Genomic DNA, 17,908 nt, shown 5'->3' on the forward strand with positions numbered 1-17,908 from the left:
TTATACATGTATTGTATAAATGAAGGGGGCGTTTTGTCATATGAAGTGACAAGCTGAAGAGAGCAGTGCTCTTTAATGTAATGGGAATGAATCTATTAAGCCCTTCGACTTAAATGTTACGTATGTTTGATACTCAAGCGTCCAGCGGTGGCGCACGTGGCGAAAACTGCTCGATTAAAAATACATCTCGTACACGTACTCGTATGTATGCCACGATAAAAATAAACACGCACACCGAAATAAATGAACCTTTTACGAGCAAGTGCTTTGACTCCTATCGTTGCCGCGGGGTCTCGCCGGCCGCTGACGTCATCCTTTCTACCCCCCAATATTTCACTAAAGATGACGTTTAGTAACTAATATCAACGTCTTTTTATTAGTTTTCCTTAATTAACGAAAATAAAAAGTTATTTGAATCATCTGACGCCTGATCAGAAATTCTTATAAAATTAAACTTATATTTTACATTGCAATATAAAAAACATTAGGCGAAATCGTTCGCGCGCTGTTTTAGCTTATCCTATGATCTCTCTCCTCAAAATCGGTTAAGACGACAAATTGTACTTAACAGACAGCACGGGTCCAGAGGCCTCAAGTACTTTTCCAATCGCAAAAATGTTGACGTAGCTAGCTTCCATACCGATTTCTGGATATTTTTAAGAATATCTCAACAGAAAAACCCAATCAATTTCAACTAAGCCGATTCCGGGACTGGAAACATAGAACACTGAAGCTAGCTACGAGACCAACAATTCTTTTGCTTTGGTATATCAGCGCAAACATAACGGACTGCTTCAAGTTCAGATATGAGTGACACTCACAGCACGCGTACATTACAACTATAAGAAAAAATGCCGCCAACAATTTATATTTCTTGTGCCTAGAACTATACTGGTATTGAACGGCAGTATGTACTAAGTGCTACCTACTGAGGCCGGCACAAGCTCTCCTGTCTGCGGGTACAGTAGAGGTGGATGACCTTATCGCAATCTCAATATTTAGAATTAAACTACTAACCATCATGTGATTGATGAATAGCTCTCTAACTATCGTATAACCAATACAACTTTTCGGGTCAAACTCCTTGTTGTAGATAAAACAGTTAACGCGATTTAGTTCACAAATTTACAGATACAAAATATACCGTTGCCCGTTGTGTGTTGATATTTAAAATTGTTATCAAAGTTGTAGTACCTAGTGAGTAATCGACTTAAAAGCCTACAGAATAGCAAATATTGATGTATATTTTTAATAAATTTTTATTCGGTGATTTACAACGTTAATTAGATCAGTAGTATTCTACACAAAGACGTGGAAGAATTTTAAATGATTCACTAACTTTTAAATTATTATAAATACTTTTACTTGTTTTCCAATCATAATAATATTCTAAAAGTATAGTAAGTATATATAAGTCTGTATTTAAAATACTTTCAATTTAAAATAAAGTAACTTAATAGAAACTTCTGCAATTTAATTACAAGGTAGCGTTATCGCCTCATGTGTGCCAACACTGATAGCCGCCGAGACCTGAGACGCGCGACTCACACCTGAGCGACGCCAGTCTCGGCCGTGAGATGGCGAAAGCAACAGACGCGCCCGACGCGCCCGACGCCCGCGCTGCGAGCGCACCCGACGATGTGTCCAGTCAAAATAACGATACAATTCCGATGACCGGCAACTCAAACACAAGTGATGTCGAAAATGAAACAGTAAAAGGTGATCAGAACGTATTAAGTGTTTCCAGTGACGAAAAACAGTTTCAGAAAAACAATAATAACTCCAACGAAAGTGTCCTCGAAGTGGAGACCGACATTAAAAAGGAAAATCGGAATGAAATTCAACGAGATGACCGTGACATCATATTCGATAACAAAGCTACAGGAGATGTCAAAGATGATGTGCACGACGCGAGCTGCGTTAATGTTAAACACAATAACTATAAAGAATTTGATGATGTAATAATGAATGATGAAAGTGAAAGCGGCAAAAAAAACAATGCACCGTCTAAAAAGACATATCAAGATTCTGCGGAGGCGCTGGAAGAAGCCTTGGTGCAGCTGGGCCACTTCGGCCTCTACCAGCGCTATGCACTGTTTCTTCTGTGCATCCCAAACCTGTTTTCCGCCATGTACACACTTAATTATGTATTCGTAGCTGACCAAGTTCCTTTTCGGTGAGATTAATGAATACAATTATACAATGCTTTGTTGTGCTTCTTTTAACATTCCACGTTTTAATTATTCATCGTTACGTTATTTATTTGCAAAACAGTCAACCGTATTAATGTTGCTTGTATTCATAATTATTCCTTTCGTGATCGGCAATTAAGGAAAACATCAGGGGAAACATGCCTGTGTCCACCAATCCGCAATAATTTTCAACCTTCTACTTAATAGGGAGACAAGGTTCTCTTAAAGAACCGTTGCACACACACAGCTGTGTCACATGTTTACTGATAACAATATGACCAATCTACTTAGAAATAGTACTTTAGATACAAAATCTGGTTAAGAGATTTTATGGCAACAAGGCAGACAAGGAAATCGAAGACCCAGCAAGGATCCAGTGTTTTGGAACTCTCGCCCGTGATATCGGAACACAGACACAACGCACTGGTGGGAAGCCTGGTGAGTGCGACACTCGCCGGCACCACCAGCTGTCGGTATATCTTACATGGTAAAAGGAATATTTTTACGGAACGACTTCATTATGCATTGTTCTATATTTTCAATTCATGATAGTAAATGTTTTTCTTATGGAATACTATAATTATGAAGATTATAATGATCACTTAATGACTCATTAGAGAGATTAATTAATAAAATTACAATACAACGGTAAAATATGTCATATAATCTTCAAGCCTTAATCGGGTAGAAAGCTACAATTAATTAGGTATGCATATACCGACAGCCGACAGTACAGTATAGATATCGCTAGGAATATTAACATAAACAAACACAACATAAGTATCGAAGAATTGTGGTTATTGTTGGAATTGTTTATTTCTGTTTCAATACCGTTCATATGAATTTAATCATTTTTTTAAAAGTTTCTGTGGTAAAATAAATCATCTGGTGATAGTGAACACTGCCCTCGTATTATGGCGTTAATGATATTGAGATTTCCAATAGGTACTCGTAGCTAGTTACTCGTAGCTAGTAACTTCTGGTTGTTGCCTGATGATGGATGGATCAAGGTCGTTGTTAAGTTTAGTTACATCCACACCATAATGTTTGATATAGTGTTGTTACCTTTTTCTGTTTACGGGTATTTGATGTTTACGGGGATGTAACGATCATAGGGGATGTAGCTTCATTCTCGTTTAAAATAAAAAAATACGGAAATTTGATTTAAAAAAAGGAATGTTTAAAAAACCCGTGCCTACTGTTTTTTTCTTAGATATAAGGTGTTTCTCTTCGATTCGGTTATATTTTTTTGGAGCAATCATTATTAGTGTAACGGTTCTATATCCTGTAGATTTTACATTTTTGAAGAAATATTATCAATTCTCCTCATCTTCTTTCGCTACGGACGGGACTACCGTCTACTACCGACTGGGTAATATTTACCTCGTTTGTGAACATGTGGTATGTCTCTTGTGCCTGTAAATGCACTGTCACACTCAAAGTTCAAAATGGAACACAATAAGACTAAGTACAAATAAAAAAAATACCTAACTGAAAAATTCTGCAAAGTTAGATGATATTGCTTTGCTATTGGAAATATCCTCTTTTTTTAACTGACTGAAACAAACGTTTTGCTGTCACTTCGCATACATAATAAGTCTTGTGTCACTTCCTACTGCAGCCTGACTGATTTAAAGATCGTAAACTGGGCAATACGGCCATAGTTTTTTATATGAAATACTTTTGCTCCGTTTTACCTATACTGGTTCAGTTGTTCTTCGCGAGGTTCTACACTTTTTGGTCTAGGCTGCTGATAACTGCTGGTTTGTATTGTATATTTGCGTTTTATGTTAATGGTACATACATGTTACATTACTTTCTTAAGTAAGTACTTTTGCGTACCTGTGCGATTACTTTATTCTTACTTCCGGAGCATTCTCGAAAAAATTTTTTTATCAAATTGGGCTTTACTTTCACAGTATATATGTACGTGACATTCCTGTGTTACACATACTTCTTATAATTGTGGCCGTCGTATCAGCCTCTTAGCTGTACATATTTTTAATTATAATATTTATTATTTTTAATAATAATCATTTGTAATGAAGTAAATTTTTAGAGTTTTTTATTGTACTATTAAACGAAACTACTCCTAACATTAATGACATCGATATCCACTCGGTTTACTATTAATAATACTGATATAATAAGTGGATAAATTGTTTATCCATGATTTGACTTTATAAAATTTAATAAGAAGGCTTTATACAACAACAACAACACCAACAACAGCCTGTAAATTCCCACTGCTGGGCTAAAGGCCTCCTTTCCCTTTGAGGAGAAGGTATGGAACATATTCCACCACGCTGTTCCAATGCGGGTTGGTATACATGTTTACTTTATACATGTGTACGTAGGCTTTATACATGTGTACGCTATGAAACGGTACATTTCGCATTTGAATACTTCATGTAAAGAAAATAATCGTGTGAATGCGTCAGTCGCGGACAAACGCATTCTCACGAGTCGTCCGCGTTTTTATAACAAGCACGAGATGATAACATACAAAACTTGCCGGCCGGGTGACGAGGAAACAAACGTATTACAATACAACGTGTATTCTCTCAGATGCCTCATAAAGGAATGTGAAGGCCAAGGAAGTTACTTCGGCAACGACACAATTCAGGAACTGCTGCCCGAAGACCAGTGTCGCCGTTACACGCCGGCGGCACTTGATCAGCTCAGCTGCGCTCGAGAAGACTACCTGAACACGACCGAGGCGTGCAAGTCGTTCCTGTACGAGAACATGGACACGATCTATGCTGAGGTTATCATTATCTAATTACGTGGCGTGACTGGCCATCGTCCTGCCATTAATCATTTTATAATTATAATCAACGTTTTTGGTAATTATAAGCATGATGACAAATTATTAACTTACACACAACTCATAATCAAAATATATTTTATTCAAGTAGGCTTTTACAAAAACTTTTGAATCGGAAAATCAATAGGAAATAGGTATTATGTTTCTGTAAAATATTGTACTTAAATGTTCGCCTCAGTTCGGTCTGGCATGCAATGAATGGCAGCGGACGCTGGTGGGCACGGTGCGGAACGCTGCTCTGCCGTTTTCGTTGATTCTTACTGGATACACCTCGGACGGGTAGGAGTCAGAAGCTTTTCATAATAATCTTATACACATTATGATTCTATATTTCTTTTGTAATATTTTATAGTTGGGGTCGTCGAACTGCATTTTGCATCTTTTCCGGGTTTGCTGGCGCACTTGGAATCATCAAGTCATTTGCGCCAAACTACCAGTTATACCTCGCTATGGAATTTTTCGAGGCCGCACTCGGCTATGGGTTTAACGGCGCCGCTTACGTGATGAGTAAGTTCACGTAATTACATGTCAGTTTCGATTTTACAATTCAAATTGCTTCCATATACAATCCCGAAAATGTTAATAGGTCGACACTCACACTCACATCTACATTTCTGGTCTAGTGGTGGAGCTGGCGCGTCCTTCTTTGCGCGCGACTTTTGCGTGCGCGACCGGCGTCGGCTACGGGCTCGGGGGCGTCCTGTTTGCGTTCATCGCAAGCCGCGTCCCTTATTGGCGCGATTTACTTCGCACTATCCATGCACCCGCGTTGCTCTTACCGATGTACTGGTTTCTATTGGACGAGAGCACGCGCTGGCTGCACGCCACGCGGCGGACGGAACGCGCTATAGCCGCTATACGTAAAGTAGCACGGTGGAACAAAGTACGTACCGGTCGGTTCCCTTATAATTTGCTCTGATAAGTGTGAAGTAAAGATTAAATACCGACTATTAACTCATAGATTACATTGGACGAAGAGCTTTTGACGGCCGCAGGGAAAACAAACGATGTGGAAGTAAAATCTGAAGGGAACCCGTGGATGAGCTTAATAAGGTCACGCGTGCTGATGCTACGATTCGCGGCGTGCTCGTGGTGCTGGGTGGCCGCCGCCTTCGTGTACTACGGACTTACCATAAGCTCGGTGTCCCTGTCTGGTGATAAGTACACCAACTTCGCACTTACCATGGCAATGGAGATCGTCGCGTCTCTACTCATCATGATGGCCCTGGAGCGGTTCGGTCGCAAACGAAGTATATTCGTGGCGTTCTTGCTGTGTGGGGTATCATGTGTAACTCCATACTTTACTTGTAAGTTAATCTGTTCGATATGTATCCTATGTGTTCCATGTGCGTTGATATGAGAACGAAAAAGTAATGTTTCATTCATAACAGCCCACACCGGCACGGGACTGGGTCTGTTCTTTGTGGGCAAACTGGCGATAACGTTTGCCTTCAACTCGCTGTACGTGTTCACGACGGAGCTGTTTCCGACGGGCGTGCGCTCCTCCGCGCTCGCCGCCGTCTCGCTCGTCGGCCGCCTCGGGTCCATACTCGCGCCGCAAACGCCGCTACTCGTGAGTCTTGTCTGCCATATTCCTAAAGGCGCTGCTAGCAAGCAGACTAAATACGCTTATATTGTAAAAGTATTTATAAGAAACGAGTAACTACATGTGGTTAACTTTGTCACCAGAGTGTTCCCGTGCAAGCGATGTTATACGGCGCGTGTTCGGGGTCCGCGGCGCTGCTGGTGCTCTGCATACCAGAGACACGGCGGGTGCCGCTCCCGCAGCATGTAAAGAATGCGGAGAAATTGCGCGCCCCCGAACCGACTCTCAGTATACCCATTTCTACACACCTTTAAACACACGGCGACGGTGCGACCTGGTAACGCGAGACAAGACGATGACAATGTCGCGGCTTTGGCTGTGTATCTAGCTGTTGACAGACTACTGTAAGGAGATTTTTGTGAATGCGTATGTTTAATTTGAACTACTGTGGCTGAAACTTACTAACAAAGTAGCGTTTAGCGAATTATGTAAAGAACCAGATCTTGGAAAACTTTGTAACATTTTATCTTCGACAACGATAGTGATAATCTTGTTCTATTTTAATACTTATCTTGATAAAAACTCTCGCAACGGTTCAGCGAGTATATTAGTGTTGTATTCGACAGATTTCCCTTATTTATTTATAATGCAAAACTGTATACATATCATTACAAAAATATTTAAAATATGACTATATATGTTATGTCGGATATATTCCAAGTAGCAAGTTATTGCTTCATCGTTGCCGATGTAGGTAATTGTTATTTTTCCATAAAATTTTTTACTCATTCAATAATATCAGTGAATTCAGTATCACGTACAGTACACTGCTTTTGGAAACAACACGTGCATTGAGCCGAGTTTATTAAAATTTGTACAGATTTATCAACAGAATTAGAAAAAAAATTCAATAGAGTCCCAAAGCAGAGCCAAACGACACAGACGTTTACAATAACGTCCTTGGTATTTATATTTGTACTTACATTTAAATACAGACGCTCATGTTACGTTACTTTTTAATCGGTGTTATGTGAGGGCTTGGGCAGACCCGAGTAAGTACCGCCTCGGAACCACTGACCCACCAATTACTTACTCCGTGACCAAATCAAATCAAATTTTATTCAAGTAAACTTCACAATGAAGCATTTTTGAGTCGTCAATAATTGAATACTACAAAATATCAGTACTTTGAATTTCTGCGTTTCAATGCTCTCATAGCGGATTTTAATGTCCTTTTGAGGCCGAGTCACAAGTAACGTAACTCGTTAGTGTTTAATCCAATTATGTAAGAGGTGAAACATGACATCAATTTCAAATATTGTGATTCAAATATCGCTACGTTGTCGTGCTAATGATGACCGGGTGACCCGGTGTTGTTGCTAAGCGGGTCCATCTCAAATATCGATGCGCAGATGGTTCTTCACTTAAAATCAGGTTGCTCGCATACCGCCCCCGAAATAATAAATCCTCAAAGAATTAATTGTACTTATTAAGAATAGAGCTGTGATAATAAATATTATTAGTTTAAGGTGGCTTACGTTTTGTGTAAATAGGGTTTGGAGTTGTAAGCATCAAACGCAATACCTGATGATAAGCGTCCAAACGTTACGTACGTATTGTACGTTTCTTTAGTTGACACTAACGATATCGCGTCAGATATCAAACGATTTGTGCAAAACGACGTGCGAAGGAGGAGAGGCTCACAACAACAACAAAGTCTTTATTCAATACATTGCATTTATTAAAATAAAACATTCGATTTACCCTGTTGTGTATTTATTGCTTAAACTATCACCTTAAACCCCTTAATCTTAGAGTTTAACAATTATATGGCAAAGATCGCATTATTTCATCCGCGTGGCCTGTCGTGTCGCGTCGGACACGTCCAAACAATCATATACAACTAATGAATACTTCTACTTGTACTAATTTGCTCAATTTATATTCGTATATATCAAAATGTATACAAGTAAAACATTTATAATGTATCAAAAATAAAATTTCTATAGAAAATGAATATAATAAATAATAGATAGGAAACAAATTTAAGCTGAAAAAATTTTACGACCCTGTACAGTCTTCGGTGCATAACCTAATACTCTTAACGAACACTCAGTCTTGTTACCATTTCGTCTTCGCGTGATCGCTTGTCACGACTGACAACAATCCGGGCGCCAGTTGGCGTCGGTACAGCTTCAATACAATTATTCTGGAATTTAACCTGACTTCACAGGCGGTACCCTACAACCTTCAAAATGTCACTAAGTATAAAATATCTCTAGCAATTGCACGTACGGATTCTCTACAAAATAGTTCAATACACTTCCTATAACTCCCTGCATTGCAGTTTACTATATAACATCCATATATTTTTTTCTTAATTCGATTGTATCTTTTCAGTCAAACGTTGTCGCATATTTAAGTATCTAAACGTAAAACAGATTATCACACGACGCTAGTGTCACAATGATCAAACTATAAGCATGTCGCTTATAGCTTATATATGTCACGCTCAATCCGAGAGCCGAGGGTTCGACCGGCGCGCCGCGTCACGCTCCGGCGCCGGGCGCGGCGTCGGGCGCGGCGTCGGGCGCGGCGTCGGGCGCGGCGAAGGGGCGCAGCTCGCGCGGCGCGGCGGGCGCGGGCGGCGGGCGCAGGCGCGCGTACACGAGGCGCAGCGCCGCCAGCGCCGCGAAGGTGAGCGCGGCCGTGCTCGCGAACGTGGCGTCGGGCCCGCGGCGCGCGTACACGGCCGACACGAACACGGGCCCGAGCGCGCGCGACACGCAGCCCGCGCCCGTCAGCACGCCCATCCACACGCCCTGCGGCCGCGGCCCGAGCACCTGCCGCGCAATGACCAAACTCAAGTGTGGGGTGGAACGACTTCAAATCATTTATTTCATTTCATTTGGGAAAGGATTGTTTGTTGTTGTTAGGATTGCAACATAGAATTAACAACATTAACACGCATGACACTCCACATCCAAGTGACTTGTAAGTACCTTAGAGAAAATGGTCTGGATGAGGGTAACGCCCAGGGGGTACCCGATGGAGACGCACGTGTAGCCCAGCAGAAACTGCGTGAGTGTGAGTCCGCGAGAGGTGGCACACCAAGGCTGTGAACTCTGCGGACAGCCGCCGCTCGCCTCCAGCGACTCTGGCGCCAGTGGGGGGGGACCCGGACCCCACGGAATGCAGAATACGGAGGCCATGCCCGTTAGAAGAAATCCGCCCCACAGCAACAACGCTCTGATAACAATTTTATAGGTGGAGATAGCAGTGATAGTATAGAAATATATATTTATATATATTATATTTATATATATATAAGATAAGATATTTATATATATATATAAGATATTTATATATATAAGAGAAGCTATACACAGCCAGTTTATTTAAACTGGCTGTGTATATCAGCCTAGAATTCGACAAACACGTAGGCTCGTACTGAAAATGCCCGCTCATAACAGTAAATTTTACAGCCAGTCGTTCACTGTTCAGGCTGTAACTCTTTGGAACGACTTGCCATTGAGTATTCGACAGTCAAAAACATTACATACATTCAAAAACGCTGCTAAGAATTACTATCTCTCATCATAGTAACGATGACGACATGATTTTAATACGTCATATATGTATGTATTATGTATATATATGTATTTATTTATATGTATACTTGTATGTATGTATGTATGTATGTATGTATGTATGTAAGTATGTATGTAGGTATTTATTGATATATGTACGTATGCACATTATTGAATATTTATTACTGTTATTTATTTATGTATGTGTTTAGCTTGTATTCATTTTAAGAGTAGTTATAATTGCACCACCCTATACTGTCTTCCACAGACAACTTTCTAACCCAAGGTAGTCTGGAAGAAATGGCTAGTAAGCCATAAGGCCGCCTTTGTTTCACCATTAGTTTTTAGTTTGTGTATTCTGTAATCGTTTGTAATTGTAATTGTGGTGTACAAAAAGTGTTAAATAAATAAATAAATAAATACATACCATTAAGCACGTATAAAAAAAACCGAGAATTTTATTTTTTTATTAGCAGCTTAACGGTTCACGCGGACTGTACGCGGATGTAGCATGGTACATGCGGACTGTACATGGCGACGCAGACTGGACAGGTACACGTTTAATCCGCTACTTTAAATGAAACGGAGCCAGTCTAGGATTAATTCCATTTTATAGTTAAAACGAATACAGTGTCGACGTACCTCTCCTCAAAGATCTTCGTAAGCGGCCCAATGAGCGCAAACACGGCGCAGGCAACAAGAGCCCCGGCGCTCATGAGCGCGCCCATGTACTCCAACGCCTGTTTCTTGCTCCACGCGAACTGGTCCATGGTCAGCGACGTGGCCAGGGTCTCAAGCAGGACGAAGTTGAACACGAGAACGAAAAACGCAGCAACCAGCGTCCAACTGCTCACGTAGTCTGGTTTAATCGCCTTTAAAGCTTCTTTCTCTGTTGGAACATACATTTTTATGTATTCATTTATATTATTTAAAGAATTCCTAAAACATTTCAATATTTTTGAGTGTATAAAGTTTCAATATTTTAATGCCAATGAATATATATAAAAAAAGTTCCAGTGTACAGTGTACTATATAAGTACGTAGTACAATTGTCTGCCTCACCCGTCTCCTTCCCTTGGGCGAGCATCGCTTCTCGAGCCGCAATTTTCTTCTCTTTGAAGCAAAAAGGCATGAAGAGTATAAAGTTGATGAGGCCCAGAACTGCGTTGATCCAGCCGGCGGCAGTGTACATGTCGAGTCGCAATGGCTGGGCGTAGGAACCGGGAGGCGGGTACGGCTCGCCGGGCCCCAGGGGCGCGGCGGCGGCCTGCATCGCCGGCCCCACCACGAAGCCCAGCACCTGCGCCAGCGAGGCCCCCGCCACCGCGCGTGTCCGCTCACTTTCGCGAGTGGCGGCCGACAGGTACGAGCGCGCCACCGCGACGTTTGCTGGAAGTATAAGAATGGCAGACTGTTGGAGTACATATATAAGTTTCGAATATCATTCGTTTACGCATATGAGATGCAACAGCCAGGTCCACTCTACAAGTTCAACGGCCATAATAATATGTAATTAAAAATAACACATACTGTATATAGTAGGTAATCATGGAAATATAAAAATGTATAATAATGTATTCAAGTACTCCGAATAAAATCTATTTTATATACATTTTTGACAATCATTTATTATAAACGGAAGTTGAAGGTCAATTTTAACGTAAGCAGCGCCGAGCGAGTATTAGTTAGCCGCTCCAAGTAACAATTCACTTTCTCGCGCGCGAGGAAGTGAATTGTTACGTGAATTGGGAGGCGAACGTGCGCGTGTAGAGATGTTCTTGGAGTATAATATCTGAGTCTCAAGTAATATATATTGCAAAGTTGACTTGCGTATTGAATTCACGAAGTATTTGACGAATTTTATAGAAATTATGATGTGTTTTAAAATAAGGAACAAACGCAACCTTGTAATTCCTTTTACCTGACTATACGGGGTTAGTAATTCGTAAAAAACAATCTATAGTTAGGTTTCCATTTTTAACTTTTCCACTTATAAATTATAATCGTTTAATAAAAAGGCCCATTATTAAAAAAACGTAACATAACATTTTTCAATGTAATGTATGTAACGTAACATTACATGTTGCTTCACGTAACATTTTTAAATGTAATGTATGTAACGTAACATTACATTTAAAAATGTTACGTGAAGCCACTGGCGTTTCGGAATGTAGATTCTACTGAGAAGAACCGGCAAGAAACTCAGTAGTTATTCTTTTCCAACATTTAAAATAAATTAATATATAATATTGCTTTGAATAAAGGGCCTTTTTATTAAACGATTAGAATTTATAATTGGAAAAGTCAAAAATGGAAACCTAACTATAGATTGTTTTTTACGTAGGCTAGGCTCTAATTCAAAATTAGAGCCAACAGGTGTTAAAAGTAGACATCTCTGATGTGTCTACTTTTAACACCTGTTCAATATATTAACAATCAATAATAAAGTGTAATGTTTCCGCGGTAGGTATTGATTTTGAAGCTTGAATAACAATAAAACCACATAACTGTATGACAAACTCTGCAGATAACTCAGCATTAGTTATGTATTGGAGCCTCAGTGCGCCGGGGTACGTCGAGGTCACAGAATTCGTTACGAACAAAGATTGAATAAATATAAAATTGTCATGACATTCATGACAAACAATATCATACGGTGATTATAAGACGTTTTTTGCTGAAACTACTAAATCTTCAGCTCGCCGACGGACCCGCGAGGCCGGGTAAGATTGTAAATAGGCGTTTTTAAATGTTCTGCATCAGGCACAAACTGGTTTTAATAATCGTCATACGTTTGTCTACCCGTTAATAATGATAACTTAATGGCTTGCGACTATATTTCCTTTTGACGAAACTATTAAATAAATAGAAAATACACAACATTTCAATATTTATATTTCTGTCTTTACCAAACGTTTCCTATATAATATCGTAATCACATTTTTTGGGTGGTCAACTAAGAAGAGGGTTCGGAACATATTCCACCACGCTGTCGCAATGCGGGTTGGTGAAATGCAATGTGGCAGAATCTCGATGAAATTAGATACATGCAGGTTTCCTCACGATGATTTCCTTCACCGCCGAGCACGAGATGAATTATAAACACAATTAAGCACATACATATAGTGGTGCTTGCCTGGGTTCGAACCCGCAATCATCTTTTAAGATACACGCGTTCTAACCACTGGGCCATTTCAGCTGGAATGAGTAAGTAAACAATTTACCCGAGCTAATCCCAACGAGAGCCCGCGCTGCTAGCATCCAGTGGTGAGCGTGCGGCCGCGTGAGGTGAAGCTGCGCGTACAACGTGGACGCCAGCACGAACAACGCTAGCGTCGCCAGCATGGGCGCACGGGCGCTGCCAGCCCGGTTGGCCCACAGGCCGAGCAGAGGCGAGGCGGCCAGCTGACCCAGAGGACTGGCGCCCACCGCTAGCCCTAGCGCCTCCTTACTCGAGCCGGGCTGGAGCTGCAAAATTTTAAGACAAAATGGATATGTTACTACTTTATTCTTTAAAAACGAACAGAATTTGAATGTTATTTTACAACTAAACATATAATTTTGTATTCATGATGCATTGTTTACGATTTATTTATAGCTAAATAATTTACCTTCAACGGTTAATTAATTATCTTTAAAGTTCATGGAAACTTTAAAATCATTTATACAAATCTATGTGAGGAACGAAAATCTAAATTAATAAACTCAGGTAGAGACTGTAGAGATGGCTCTACTTATAACCCTCGTGTAGCGGGTGCTGATGTTCAGTTGATCACTGGTGCCTCTCACTGTTGTCATCGCGTTGACGTACGAGTGGAGAAGACAAAATTGGTTACCTAGTCACCCCACAAGGACACAACGTTTACAGGTAAAGCCGTAAGAGCGTAACATTAAACGTCGTCACATTTTTTTATCTGTAAAAGCGTTTCTTGCCACACATTAAGATTTCGATAAATCAATTATCTTCGAAGATTAATATAGACAACGTGATATGTTTTATTAAACATAAAACATATTAATGAATACTTATGACATCATATTATTACATGTCATCATATTTTTACAAAATGGCTACACGTTGTGGTTTGTGTATTTTAACTGAACTCTCGTTCGTTTCAGTTTCGTTTTATTTATGAAGTATAACATCCCACAAAGGTACGCGCTGACTATTTTTAAAAGCAATTTCCCAATTCAGTCGTGCGACCACGTCGCTGTGTCGCGAACTGCCGGACGCCTCGCAAATAAAAAGAATCATTTTACATTTGTGAGACATTCGTCATGCACACTATTTAAAACTATATTTTTATTGCTCTGCGTTACATTTTTTCTTATTAAAACTACTATTTTTATGAGTGTGTTTTTCTAGTACAATAAGAAGTATCGATAACGAATGAAAACGTTTTTAAACGTTTTAATGATTCATCATCACATCTCGTCGTAATACTCCATATCCGTAGCAGCTGTGACGTTGTCCGCCCGATTGCGGTCAGCGTGGCCATTCTCCAAAACTCGCCAGATAAAAATAATTTCATCCATTTTCGGGATTAGTGAAACTTGAAATTCGGTTGCTATGGAAATTTGTAATAATAGATTCAGGATGAACTAAATACATATAAAATACTCATAAGTTAAATAGCTTCAAGTTATACATGAGCATAGAGAAACTTGCCAGCGAATGCTGCCAACACTTTGATGAATTTGACATCAAAGATAACTTTGTATAAAGAATTACAGATCTATCGTTTGTCTGAAAACATGTACGCGTCAACATAATGTGACTTTATTGTCAGGTACAGCATATTTAAGAAAAAAAATGGGAAAAAATAATCCGAGTTATTTTACTCCTGATATTCATCCTTACCACGATAAATAAGATGATTTGGTTATTTAGAACTAAAACAATATTAGGCCAACAGCTGTTAGCTATATCACGGATAACAAAATTACAACATCTTGGTTCCCAAGTTTGATGGGGCATTGGCTATGAAGTGGATGGTTCATGTTTCTTATTATGTCAATGACTACGGACGTCGGTGACAAATTACCATCAAACGGTCTTATTTTCCGTATGCCTGGCTAGAACAATAGCACTACGAAGAACTAATGCATATTGGTGTATGTAAATTATTTGGCTTAGTACAAAGTAAAACAACCTAGTCAACAGCCTGGCCCCGCTGGCAGCCCGCCACGAGTGCTGCGGACTACGCCGATGTTTTAATATTTTAGCAGCACTAGATGAGCGGCCGGAACCAGAGATCGTTATCGCGTCAATCACGCGTCATGTAACTGCACTTACATTTATTATTGATAAGACAATGACAATGTAATCAAAGTTACAGCACTCTAGTTGATTTAAATACTGTAAATGAAAATTACAGCACTAACAACATTGTACTTTTCTATGTCGGCTCGTTATAAAAACAAATATATAGAGATTAAATTGTAACATTTGTCTTTATTAATGCGCAGTTCGATTTATGAGTTCTACTGACCAGTTACTACTTAATGTTATAAACATTTTGCAGTCCATTTTGTTATAGAACCTGCAAGCAATTAGATATAACTTCAAATGACGCTGCATTATGCCAAGCTAACTATGACACGCAAATATACTGATACTGATACCATCTGAAATAATAGCTCGTAGCTGTTCTTTCACCTAGTATTTCTCGGGGTAATGAAGACTACCATTCCTTAGTATGGAATCTTATACCTGAAAATAGTCTCTTAAACCGCAAACATCACAACACATATTACTTATTGCTAATTAATTATTTAGTGAAGCTACAACTAACCATGGAATGACTCTGAAAAAAGAGTGTGCTGCTGTAAAATCACGAGCTGTTTCCTAAAAGAGAGTACACGTGGATAGGTTTATTTTTATTTAAATGCATCTAATAATACATTATGATAACGTCGCGCCGTGCGGCAATGCCGCGCCGCCGCCCGAGTGCAGCGCGCTCGACGCGGGACCGCCCGCGAACTTTGCCTCGCCTTTGTTTTATCACCTCTGGTTGCATTCGACGCTACGTGCCCTAAATTTAATTGTTCGGATCGTTTTTCCAACTAAATAATTACGCTTTACATTTAGAAATATTATTGCGTTACAAATAACTTTAAGGCAGCATTTTCATCTAAACCATTCTTGTGTTCGGTTTTAGTTTATTGTATGTAATTAATGTCACGAAACACTATGGATAAACTTCAACCGATTCACTACAAGATATTACTTTGCACGAGATACTGTATATTTGAAAGCTAATTCGATTTATTGTAACAAATCCTTAACGCTTGAGGGATTTGATTTGATATCAGATTGTCTGACAATAAATAACTAGGCGTAGCTAACCACTTTAATGCGAGGTCGTCACATTACTTTGCTTTAATAATTCTATATTATAGTCTTTTATATTGTGGTCAATTATATGTACCATGTACAAGTTCCTTATCAATCGGGACAGTATTTTTAATGTGAATTCGGGACAATGTAGCAACCAAACTTGAGAAGCCACATCTATCTACTACTTCTAATATATAACGGTGATTGTATTTCAATTACAGTTCAAATTAGGAACCAGTAGCTTAGTTTATCAATGCAGTTCATAACGTGAACTGTGATAAGCAATTGTTATCAATAATCTTATCGGTGTTGATGTGTTTTGTTATAGTAATAAGTTGAAGCGCCTGTGTTTGTATTGTTTACCTGAATATTACAACGATTACTTGTCGTATTGTAACTAATGATCATTGTAAATATTATATTCTATTACTTATTATTAATATTTAATTATGTTTTGATAATCAAATCTATAAAAACTTGACAAGCAAACTCAACTCGAAAACGATAATGTAATTATTGAGAACATTCGTGTTGGTTCACCTTATCTAGATACGGCCAGACGCCTGTCAGGACGATGCTGAACCCGAGAGACATCTGAAACATGGTGAAGTATATGACGTAGACGCTGCGCCACCGCTCGCGGCGCTCCTGCGCAGACTCCAGCGCATCCCCCGTATCCAGCGCAGTCGCACCCTCCGCGCGCTCCTTGCGCCCCACCAGACTCTTCAACCACTCCATATTTTTCCACAGACGACCTCTCGTAACATCAGTTGAATTTATTATCATATGTATAATTAGAAAACACACTACCACTCAGCATTTCACTGCGCCTAACTTATTTAAAACAAAAGTGTTGTACGATTTCATTTAACCGTGCTCGTTTACGATCGACTTGTAAACAAAGGAAAGTAAACGGAGAGGCGAGCGCATCGTCCGCCGTGCTCGCTCCACGCTGTCCACATCGAGACTGGTATTTAAGAATTCGTTCGTTGGCATCATTTCCCTCTCTACAGACATACGTCTCATTGTGACGACACAAAACTCGACTCGACTCTACTAACAACATTAAGATAATATTATTCGTTTTATAACGCTAAACGTATGAAGTTTATAAGTGGATAAATTTTCAGTTTAAATCTTATACTAAATATTATCTAGAAGTAGAAGAATTAAAGCAATTACATTATTTTACTTGTAGGTCGTAGGTACGTAAAGTAGAGCAAAATCTGCTGTAAAGATAAATATATAATATATAATATACTTGAAGGATTGCTATTTATTTATATAGTCTTACAAATGACTCATAAGTCATACTTAACTACTTCATTAAATTAAGAATTTTAATGTTATTTTTTATTTTATTTAACAAATGCATGAGGTTGTTTGAAGAAAACATTTAACTTATATCGAAAT

The 17,908-nt window shown here is 39.4% G+C and overlaps 2 protein-coding genes across 2 annotated transcripts; one reads left to right on the forward strand and one right to left on the reverse strand.

Annotated features, from left to right (window-relative positions):
* The first annotated feature begins 1,524 nt into the window (after nucleotides 1-1,524).
* Nucleotides 1,525-8,329, forward strand: LOC124543680 (organic cation transporter protein-like). The gene is made up of 8 exons (XM_047121943.1): nucleotides 1,525-2,176; nucleotides 4,761-4,959; nucleotides 5,198-5,298; nucleotides 5,372-5,526; nucleotides 5,643-5,902; nucleotides 5,981-6,326; nucleotides 6,411-6,592; nucleotides 6,709-8,329. Exons 1-8 carry the CDS (start codon nucleotides 1,578-1,580, stop codon nucleotides 6,877-6,879), a joined length of 2,013 nt encoding a protein of 670 aa, XP_046977899.1. The 5' UTR covers nucleotides 1,525-1,577; the 3' UTR covers nucleotides 6,880-8,329.
* A 274-nt stretch (nucleotides 8,330-8,603) lies between these two features.
* On the reverse strand, nucleotides 8,604-17,478 carry LOC124543681 (major facilitator superfamily domain-containing protein 8). The gene is made up of 6 exons (XM_047121944.1): nucleotides 17,036-17,478; nucleotides 13,380-13,623; nucleotides 11,218-11,544; nucleotides 10,798-11,044; nucleotides 9,568-9,814; nucleotides 8,604-9,408 (listed from the first exon to the last, which is right to left on the reverse strand). Exons 1-6 carry the CDS (start codon nucleotides 17,279-17,281, stop codon nucleotides 9,115-9,117), a joined length of 1,605 nt encoding a protein of 534 aa, XP_046977900.1. The 5' UTR covers nucleotides 17,282-17,478; the 3' UTR covers nucleotides 8,604-9,114.
* Nucleotides 17,479-17,908: the final 430 nt, after the last annotated feature.

This window comes from Vanessa cardui, chromosome 3 (genome assembly GCF_905220365.1).
Source record: "Vanessa cardui chromosome 3, ilVanCard2.1, whole genome shotgun sequence".
Taxonomy (NCBI): Eukaryota; Metazoa; Arthropoda; class Insecta; order Lepidoptera; family Nymphalidae; genus Vanessa; species Vanessa cardui.